The sequence below is a fragment of the Ornithorhynchus anatinus genome, chromosome 20 (genome assembly GCF_004115215.2).
Source record: "Ornithorhynchus anatinus isolate Pmale09 chromosome 20, mOrnAna1.pri.v4, whole genome shotgun sequence".
Classification (NCBI taxonomy): Eukaryota; Metazoa; Chordata; class Mammalia; order Monotremata; family Ornithorhynchidae; genus Ornithorhynchus; species Ornithorhynchus anatinus.
Genome location: NC_041747.1, coordinates 2,404,174 through 2,414,853, shown reverse-complemented (window position 1 = coordinate 2,414,853; position 10,680 = coordinate 2,404,174). Strand labels below are relative to the sequence as shown.

The window sequence follows — 10,680 nt, the reverse complement described above, 5'->3', positions numbered from 1 at the left end:
TCCTCTTCCTCGCTAAAAGCTGGAAGAACTAATAAACTCTTTGCATATGGCATTTATGGTTCCAAAGCCAGCAATTGGGGAAAGAAAAGGAGCCCTGACCATAGAGCCCCCTTGAGCCCCATCTGCAGGGTTGGAAGTAAACTCTCATCTGAGAAGGTCATGGAGAATTTACAGATTCAGAGTCTACCTCCCTAAAGTTGATTGTTGTGGTCCTAGATCTGAATTTGATCAACCTAACTGGCCAAACAAATGGAAAAAAGGCATGGATACATTCAGAGAGACACCCCAAACGTTTGTTTAGTTTATAGTTGCCATAATAAACTCATTATGGGCAAGGAATGTGTCTGCTAATTCTGTACTCTCCCAAGCGCTTAGCAAAGTGGTTTGCACATATTAAACCCTCAATAAATACCATTGATTGATTAGTTGATTTTCTTCCCCACCAAAGTTTTAACCAGAATGCACAACTGCTCTCGACTGATTTGAGTCTCCACCCTTAAGTGTCTGGTGAAGGAGAAATTAGCAAAAAAAAAAAAAAAAGAAAAAGGGTAGGTGAAGAAGGAGAAGCCCAATAATCTGAAATCTGAGAAACATAATTGTAGAATCAATAGAATTTATTGCACCCCTACTGAATGCAATGCACTGCATTAAGGGCTTGAAAAATACAATACAAAAAGTGACATTTCCTGCCCATGAGAAGCTTACATTCTACTCAGGTCCCATTTGTTGAGAATTAAGGGCAAGCATTTCACTGAGGCGTTCATGCGACTGTTCCTCTCTTAAAAGAAACAGGATTTGGTCCTCAGGTAGGGTCATGGGAATCTCAAAAATCCTCATATTATTTTTAGGGGTGGGGACACCCCATGAGGATCTCGATTTCAGTTGGTGGTAGTACCAAAAAAAAAAAACCAACCCCAAAAGAATCAAACTCATAGACCCTATAGATTCAATTTAGAGAGAATGAAAGACTTTCAGCTAGGGCAGGTGTTCAGGGACAGAAGTGGACCAGTGTTATTTCAACCTATCTATAAATTAGTAGCATTTATAGAGCATTTCCTATGTGCAGAGATCTACACTTTGTGAGAGCGAGAGCACATCAAGAAGAAAAAGGCAGAGTCCCTACCCCCAAAGAGTTTACAGTCTAAAGGACATTTTGCTTCTTCTTACCCCCTCTGAGGTCAGAGAATGACTGCACGCTGGTCTTACGCATATCACAACAGGGCTCCCTCCCTGCAGGTAGACAAACCCTGGTTTCTAGTACTCTAAGGTGTCTGAGCCTGAACAGCCATGAGGCAATTTTCAGGAAAGAGAAATTGAAGATGATATTCTCTTCCCAGCTCCCTGGCTGCCTGGGCCTGGTTTTCAAAGACCTGTGGGGTGGGTCTTATTCTTTATATAGAATCTATCTGTATATATATATTAAGCACTTGCTATGTTCCAGATGCTGTACTAAGCACTGGGGTCGATGCAAGATGATCAGGTTGGAAAGAGTCCGTATCCCATGTGGGGCTCACCGTCTTAATCCCCATTTTGTAGATGAGGTAAACCGAGGCACAGAGAAGTGAACTGGCTTGCCCAAAGTCACACAATAGACATGTGGAGGTGGAATTAGAACCCAGGTCCTTCTGACTCCTAGGCCTGTCCTCTACCTACTGGGCAACACTGCTTCTAATGCTTCAGAGAGCATTTTCTCAGTAGGTGGGGCGATGGTATCTGAGCCCACTAGTGCCCACCCCCCAAAAGAATCTCCCAGAGAAAAGCCTGGTCCTGTAAGGCTCTGGTGGGCCCAGGGCCGTGGACACCTGAGGGGACCCCCCCCCCTCCCCGTGCCCCCACTTTCCTGAAAGGTGAGCAAAGTTGGAACGGTGGGAAGAGGGCTGTAGGGATGGTTGAGGGAGTTCTTTGGGAGGGCTAGGAGGCGATGCCCTTTTAACCCTGTTGTTGGAGCAACGCTGGTGCTGTGCGCAGGGCCTTGTGCCAGGTGATATTTCGGGATCTTGGGGAGGGGGAAGGAGAGGGTGGGCGTGAAGTGGAGCCCTGCGGCTGGGGACAGCTGGAGGCTAATCCACCCTCTTTCTCTCAAGCCCCAAAGCAGTTGAAATCCGGAGTACCTCCTCTCCCATTGCAGGGTCCTGGGTTTGCGCGGGTTTGGAGATGGGCGCTGCCAAGCTTCGGACAGGGCGACAAGCAGGGCGAAAGGAAAAGTCACCGGCCTCCGGGGCCACCTCCGGGCCCACCGTCCGGTCCTTTTCGGCGCGGGCCCGCGCTCCTTCCACCGCCCGGAGTTGGAGATCCCGAGGGGGACCCGGGAGTCCTAGTTTTCCCCCCTGCCGTAGGCCTCTCGGGGGTCCAGGGCAGAGGCCCGGGTCTCGGTATAACGCTCCCTCTCTGCAGGGCAAGAGGGGAATCCCACGGGTTCAGGAGCCGCGGGGAACTGGCTAAGCGCTCCCCGAAGCCGCGTTATACCTCCTCCCCTTTTTCCCTCGCGGTGGGTCCCCCGGTCTAATCCCCCCACCAGAATCCGGCCCCTCGATGAAACGCTCCCCCGGGGACAGAGCTGGATATGCGGAGAGAGGTTCGGGCTTTCCATCATCTTCCCCAGCCGAGGCCCGGCGGGGCCTAGCGGGTACCACTATCTCCCGCGTTGGGGAGCTGCGGGGAAGGGAGAGAAGAATTGGTCCCTTCTCCAGCACCGACCCACAGCTCCCTCCTGGAGCTTCTCCTTCCCTTCCCAGAGCTGCCGGCACCCCACTTCGGGGGTCGGGAGGGGCACCCTCACATCCCCGACAAGCTCCGGTTGGAGGGAGATAGCCAAGATGCGTGCGCCCGGAGAGCCTCCGATCCCTCTGGCCCTGTCTCCCTGTCTGTGACTCTGCCTGCCTGTCTATCTGTCACTCCGTCTGTCTGTGCCCCTGAGTCTCTCTCTCTGCTCCCATCCCCTCCCTCGGGAACAATTTATTGAACGCCACTCGGCCTCTCCGCGCGCGCTCGCCGGGGGACCGGGTGGCATCTTTCTGTCTTGGGCATCCCTGGATCTTTCTCAGATGTCTCGACTTCTGCGGTTCCCCAACCCCCAGGGAAGGCAAAGGACCGAAGCCGAGGCTGGCTGTCCCCCCTGGCCCAGGAAAAATAATAATAATAATAGTATTTGTTAAGCCCTTACGATGTGCCAAATACTGTAAAAAGGTTGTCCCACGCGGGGCTCGCGATCTTAATCCCCAGTTTCTAGAGGAGGTAACTGAGGCCTAGAGAAGCAAAGTCACTTGCCCAAAGTCACACAGCTGACAAGTGGTGGAGCTGGGATTAGAACCCAAGACCTCTGACTCCCAAGATGGGGCTCTTTCCACTGAGAAAGAGCTTCCCTTGCAGGAGATGGATACCAAACGCCGAGGATGCGGTCAATGGGGCGCTGTGGTGGGAGATCTCAGGGCGCAGCGCTAATCCGTGACCGCCTGGGCCCAAAATTGGGCTCGTTGCGTGGGGCGCGAATGGGGTTAATAATGATGGCATTTGCTAAGCGCTTACTACGTGCCGAGCACTGTTCTAAACGCTGATCCCTTCTGGCATCTCTTTCTGGGGTCCGGGATCTCTGGGAAGAAGTTGGTAGGAGCGAGACTCCTCAAGGATTTTGGGAGGCTTTGAAAAGTGCTTAGCACATAGTAAGCGCTTAACAAATACCACCATTATGATTATGTACATCCCATACCTACCCTTTTCCATTCCCAAAAGTGCACGCGATCCCCAGGGAGGGATTCCCCAGCCCCAGGTTCTTTCGAGGGGCATTTTCGGACGGAGAAGGTAATCTTTGGCTTGGGTTGCTGGGGTGTCCGTGGGGCCGGGAAACGGGAGATGTCTGGACTCTCCATGATTTCAGGAGAAGGTCGCGACAGATTCCCACTGGTCGCGTAGCAAGTTGGGCTTCTTCCCTGAGACCGAGTCTTGGGGTGGACAGGAGACCAGGAAAATGGGAGAAGAGACGAGCTCTCGGGTGCGGGGCGGCCTAGGAGGAGAGATAATAATAATAACGATGGTATTTGTTAAGCTCTTACCATGCACTCTTCTAAGCGCTGAGGTAGATACAGGATCATCAGATTGTCTTACGTGGGGCTCACATCTTAGTCTCCATTTGACAGATGAGGTCACTGAGTCACAGAGGAGTGAAGTGACTTGCCCAAAGTCACACAGCTGACAAGTGGCGGATCCTGGATTAGAACCCACGACCTCTGACTCTCAAGCCCGGGCTCTTTCCACTAAACTACGCGGGATGCGGGGTGGCGGCCTCTCCGGGGACCCCGAGGAGGGTCTGAGCGCATCGCGTGGCTTCTCCCGCCAACGGTCCCGGCGCATTCCCTCTCCCCCGTTTCACGCCCCGGGGTTCCTGGGAATAGCTCGGATGGTGCTGGAAACGGTTTGGGGCTGATGTAAAGCGATCCGGGAGCGTCTTGGAAGAGGCCGGGGCGGTGCGCTGGGATGCAGCCCAAACTAGCGCGTCCTCGAGTTGGAGGGGCGCAATGGGAGGATCGGAAGAGCGCGGTGGGAGAGGGTTCCGGGGCAGGGGGCGAGACGGGGCCGGGAGAGACCTGGAGGGTGGAGGGATGGAGAGGGGATGCTCATCTCACTGCAATCTCAAAACCGGCTCTTCCTTCTATATCCACTTATCTTCTCTGTGCCTCAGTTACCTCGTCTAAAAAATGGGGATCAAAACCGTCAGCCCCACGTGGGACAACCCCAACTCCCAGAACAGTGCTCGACACATAGTAAGTACATATTTATTACTCTATTAATAATGTGTATATATCTATGATTCTATTTATCTATTTTGATGGCATTGATCCCTCTCTTTGTTTTGTTGCCTGTCTCCCCCCTTCTAGACTGTGAGCCCGTTGCTGGGGAGAGATAGTCTCTTATCTGTTGCGGAATTGTACTTTCCAAGCGCTTAGTCCAGTGCTCTGTACACAGTAAGCGCTCAATAAATACGGCTGAATGAATGAATGAAGTAAGCGCTTAACAAATACCATCATTATTATTATTATTATTTTTATCCCCCACCCCAGGCGCGGGATTCAGGCTGGGCTGAATTTCCTCACCGAGACCAGGGCTCGGACAAGGACTGCTCAGCCGCGAGGGACCCCGGAGTCCATTTCCCAGAGGTTCCCCCCCCCAAAAGCCCCCCTTTGGCCTCGGGCGGGGCCAGACGACCCCGACCACCCCCCCCGACCCCGTACAGAGTGGAAGGGGGGGCTCGGGGCGGTGGGCCTGCTCCGGGGTCGCCCCACTTTCGTCCACCGCGGCCCGCTCGTCGTCCCCGAGGCGCGCAGGCCAGAGCCGCCGGGGTTTCTAAGAAAAGAAGTTTATTTCACTTTTTCCGTCCATAAATAAATAAATAAATATCTTCTGGCCTGACAGAAAGGGTACATTTTCACAGTTGGCGGGGAGGGGGCGGGAGGGGCGGGAGATAAAGGACAGGAACAGAGACACGGACCGAGACAGAGACGGGGCAGGGACAGCGCTCAGAGCGCATTTGGGAAGCAGGATACGGGTCGCGGGCGGGATAATGATAATAATAATAATGATGGTATTTGTTAAGCGCTTACTATATGCCAAGCACTGTTCTAAGCGCTGGGGTAGAGGCAAGGTAATCAGGTTGGCCCACGTGGGGCTCGCACAATCTTAATCCCCATTTTACAGATGGGGTAACTGGCGCACAGAGAATAATAATTATTATGGAATTTGTTAGGCGCTTATTATGTGCGAGGCACTGCATTAAGCGCTGGAAATCAGGTTGAACACAGTCTCTGTCCCACTTGGGGCTCATAGTCTCCATCCCCATTTTACAGACGAGGTCACTGAGGAACCGAGAAGTGAAGGGACTGGCCCAAAGTCACCCAGCCGACAAGTGGCGGAACCGGGATTAGAACCCACGACCTCTGACTCCCAAGCCCGGGTTCTTTTCACTAAACGACGCCGGGGAGTCCGCGGGGAACCGAGCAGGACATGTGGAAACGAAAGGGAAAGATGCCCCAGAGCTGACCACCAGGCCCTTGGGGGAAAGTTGGCGGAGCAAGAAAAAGTTGGGGGAGAATCGGGAGAGAGAGAGGTAAAAAAGGGGGGGAAAAGGGAGGGAGGAGGACAATTACTGAGCGGACATGGAGACGGACAGGGCGAAGAAAGGCCGCGGAGGAGCCAGAGGAACTGGGAGAGGAGCGGGAGAGCGCGCAATCCTCCGCCAACGGGAGGAGTGCGGGAGTCCGCCCAAAGCCCAGGCCGCTTCGAGAAGAGCCCGGGCTTGGGAGGAGTCAGAGGACGTGGCTTCTAATCTCGCCTCCGCCACTTGTCGGCTGTGTGACCTTGGGCAAGTCACTTCCCTTCCTCTGGGCCTCAGTTCCCTCATCTGTAAAATGGGGATGAAGACTGTGAGCCCCAAGTGAGACAACCTGATGACCCCAGCGCTCAGAACGATTGCTTGGCACATAGTGAGAGTTTAACAAAGACCATCATCATCATTATTATTATTACATTTACCCCGCGCTTTGAACAGTGCTTGGCACACAGTAAACGCTTAACGAATACCATCATTACTATTATTGTATCTACCCCACAGCTTAGAACAGGGCTTGGCACACAGAAAGCGCTTAACGAATACCATCATTATTATTATTGTATCTACCTCGGCGCTTAAGAGCAGTGCTTGGCACACAGTAAGCGTTTATCGAATACCATCAACATTATTATTATTGTATCTATCCCAGCGCTCAGAGCCATGTTTGACACACAGTAAGCGCTTAACGAATACTATTATTATTATTATTATTATCGTGTCCCCCCCAGCGCTTAGAGCAATGCTTGACACACAGTAAGCGCTTAAGGAATGCCATTATTATTATTATTATTATCGTGTCTACCCCGGCGCTTAGAGCAATGCTTGACACACATTAAGCGCTGAACGAATACCACTATGATTATTATTATCGCATCTACCTCAGCGCTTAGAACAGTGCTCGACACACAGTAAGCGCTTAACGAATACCATCATTATTATTATCGCGGCTACCCCAGCGCTTAAAGCAATGCTTGACACACAATAAGCGCTTAAGGAATACCGTTATTATTATTATTATTATCGTGTCTACCCCAGCGCTTGACACACAGTAAGCGCTTAACGAATACCGTCATTATTATTATCGCGTCTACCCCAGCGCTTAGAACAATGCTTGACAACAGTAAGCGCTTAACGAATACGATTATTATTATTATTATTATCGCGTCCACCCCGGCGCTTGGAACACTGCTTGCCACACAATAAGCGCTTAACGAATACCGTCATTATTATTATAATTATTATTATCGCGTCTACCCCAGCGCTTAGAACAGTGCTGGGCACACAGTAAGCGCTTGACAAATCCCATCGTTAAAGCCGGGGAGGGGGGCCACGCCGGTGGAGAGTCGCCCCCCCCGGGGAGGGTCAGTCTGTCGTGGGGGGGTGGGGAGCGAGGTGCCAGGGCCGGGGGGAAGGACGGGCTATGGGGTGAGCTCCCCCTCGTCCTTCCCCGACGAAGAGGGCGACATGGGCAGGTCGTCGTCCTCGGAGCCCTTGGCGGGAGGGAGGGTGGAGCACTTGCAGGGATGGGCTGGACCCCCTCCTGCCGCCCCGGCCCGGTGGCCGCCCCCTCCCTTGCCCTCCTTCTTGTGCTTGACGCGACGGTTCTGGAACCAGATCTTCACCTGCTTCTCGGACAGGTTGAGGTAGGTGGCGATTTCGATGCGTCGCAGCCGGGACAGGTACATATTGGACGAGAACTCGCGCTCCAGCTCCAGCAGCTGCGTGCTCGTGAAGGCCGTCCGCATCCTCTTGCTGCTCGGCAGCTGGCTGGAGGTGCCATCTGCGGGGGGCAGGGGGGCACGGTGGTGGGGGCCGTCAGCCTCCTCCCTCCCTCCCTCTCCCGCATTTCCAAGCCCCTTGGTGCATCCTTAAATTTCCCTCCACCTCCCGGAGATTTGGGACCCGCATTTCCTTCCTTCCTTCATTCGGTCCTATTTACTGAGCGCTTACTATGTGCAGAGCACTGGACTAAGCGCTTGGAGTGTACAATGCGGCAACAGAGACAATCCCTGCCCAACGACGGGCGCAGTCTCCGCACCCCTAGCCCACCCACCCACCCGCTCCTCGGGCCTGTTTTTCCCTCCCCCCTCGCGCTCCTCCCGCCCGTGGGAGCGGGCCAGTCCTGAATCCGCGCGGGGTGTGTTTTGGATGGGACGCGAATGGGGAGAGGGGATAGGAGGTGCTCACCCGCGAAGAGATAGTGGAATTGCCGGGGGTCCACGGCCCTAGCCCACGCACCCACTCCTCGGGTCCGTTTTTTCTCCCCCCGCCCGTGGGAGCGGGCCAGTCTCGAATCCGGGCGGGACTACGTTTTGGGTGGATCGCAAGTGGGGAGAAGAGAGGGACTGCTCACCCACGGAGAGACCGTGGAATTGCCGGGGGTCCACCGCCCTAGCCCACCCACCCGCTCCTCGGGCCCGTTATTTCTCCCCCAGCTCCCTCCTCCCTCCTGTGGGAGCGGGCCAGTCCCGAATCCGCGCGGGGTACTTTTTGGGTGGGACGCGGGTGGGGAGGGGAGAGGAGAGCTGTTCACCCACAGAGAGAGAGTGGAATTGACGGGGGTCCACCGCCCTGGCCCACCCACCCACCCCTCGGGTCCTTTTTTTCACCCCCACCTCGCTTCCCCATCCCGTGGGAGCGGGCCAGTCTCGAATCCGCGCGGGACTAAGTTTTGGGTGGATCGCAAGTGGGGAGAAGGGAGGGACTGCTCACCCACGGAGAGGCAGTGGAACTGCCGGGGGTCCACCGCCCTAGCCCACCCACCCGCTCCTCGGATCCGTTTCTTCTTCCCCAACTTACTCCTCCCGCCCGTGGGAGCGGGCCAGGCCCGAATGGGCGCGGGGTGCGTTTAGGGCGGGACGCGAGTGGGGAGAAGAGAGGGACTGCTCACCCACGGAGAGGCAGTGGAACTGCCGGGGGTCCGGCAGGGGGTAGGCGGTCTGGTAGAGGGCGGCGGCCGGCCCGTGGCTGACCCCGGAGGCGACGGACGAGTGCTGGCGAGCCAGGGGCGAGTGGCAGAACTGCGAGCCGAACGGGGGGAAGGAGGCCTTGAGGAGCGGGAGGGTGGGCGGCCCCGGGGGTCCGTGCAGCTGCGAGGCGGTGACACAGAGCGGGCAGACGCACAGCAGCCCGGCCTTGCGCGAGTGGCAGGCGCCCGGCGACAGCCCGTGGAGGGCATGGGGCGGGTGATGGACCGCGTAGGGGAAGAGCGGGGCGTGGGTGCCCTCGGGCACCTTCTTCTCGCCCGTGTCCCGCAGCACCAGAGAATCCACGAGGAAGGAGCGCGGCATGGCGGCCGCCAGGCCCGAGGCCACCGCGGGTCGGTGCCGCCGGCGCCCGGTGCCACCCGCGCCCGGTGCCACCCGCGAGCCCGGTGCCACCCGCGAGCCCGAGGTTGCTGGCCAGCTCGTGTGGTGCTGAAAGGTGCCGGCGGCGCCGCTTAAATAGGCCCGCTGCCATGTGATGGGCTACGCCAGGAGCGGCCGAGGGCTCTCAATAGGCTTTTTGTGCCTTTTCTCTTGGCATTCACTCTGCACGCTTCCTCATTATTTCACTTGTTAACTAAATGAACTGCATAATGTACTCTATTCTTGTCAGCCCCACCCACGCCGTAACAGGCGCCCTCGCCCCCTCCCCTGCCTTTGGCGGGGTTTATTTTCTCATTCTCCTGCGATTTAATATTCTTTTCTTTCTCTTTATTCCCCCCCCCCCCCCGCCTTTCGCTTTGCATCGCCGTCGACCATCCCTCTTATTTATTTGGCTTCCTCCCTCCCCGCCCCGTCTTCCCACATCCCCTCTCCCCTTCCCTCCCGCGTCCCACTTTTCCTCCCCGAGTGGGTGGCGAGAGCGGGGACCCGAGCCCCTCGTCTCCCCGGTTTTCCGTAAGGTCTCCGCCTCCGCGGAATCGCGTCTCCCCGCTGCCCGGAGGAGAGGGGCTGAAGGGGCAGGACCGAACCTACCCAGGACCTCGACTGTTCTCCTCCTCCTCCTCCCAGGAAAGTTTTGCATCCTTAGCTCCAGGCCTGGGACCTCCTCCTGGCTGGTCCTTTTTCCAGGAGGCCCGTTTTGGGGGTGTTTTCAACGAGGGCGCGGACAGACCCCCCCCGATACGTTCCGTACCCCCTCCTCTCCAGGCCGGTCCTTGTCCATCCAGATTAACTTTCGACCCACGTCTCTCTCCCTCTGGCTCTAACTGCGTTTCTCTTGTCCTCTCAGCCCCCTTTTCCTCCTATCCGTAATTTATTCCGGATCCGTCGCCCCCGTTATCTTGCGAACTCCTTGAAGGCAGGGGTTACTCAACCAATCGCGATAACCGAGATCCGACCGTGTGCCGAGCGCTGGTCGAAGCGCTTGGGAGAGCAAACTACCGATCCCTAGACGCGATCCCTTGCCTGTCCTCGAGGAGCTGCCAGTCTAACGGCGGAGCCACACAGGAGGAAGAAGGAAAGTGAACATTTAGGTGAGCATCTTTTCCTTTAAGTCGACTCTCCTCGGGGCTCAGCACGGCGTTCTGCGCCCCCTTAATAAATGCGCTCGATCGATGCTCTTGACCGATTGATCCGATTCGATTTTACAGGGGT

At 55.9% G+C, this 10,680-nt stretch overlaps 1 protein-coding gene across 1 annotated transcript; it reads right to left on the bottom strand.

The window, feature by feature from the left end:
* Positions 1-7,518: 7,518 nt before the first annotated feature.
* On the bottom strand, positions 7,519-9,390 carry GSX1 (GS homeobox 1). Its single transcript, XM_007664110.1, has 2 exons — positions 8,991-9,390; positions 7,519-7,880 (listed from the first exon to the last, which is right to left on the bottom strand). Exons 1-2 carry the CDS (start codon positions 9,388-9,390, stop codon positions 7,519-7,521), a joined length of 762 nt encoding a protein of 253 aa, XP_007662300.1.
* Positions 9,391-10,680: the final 1,290 nt, after the last annotated feature.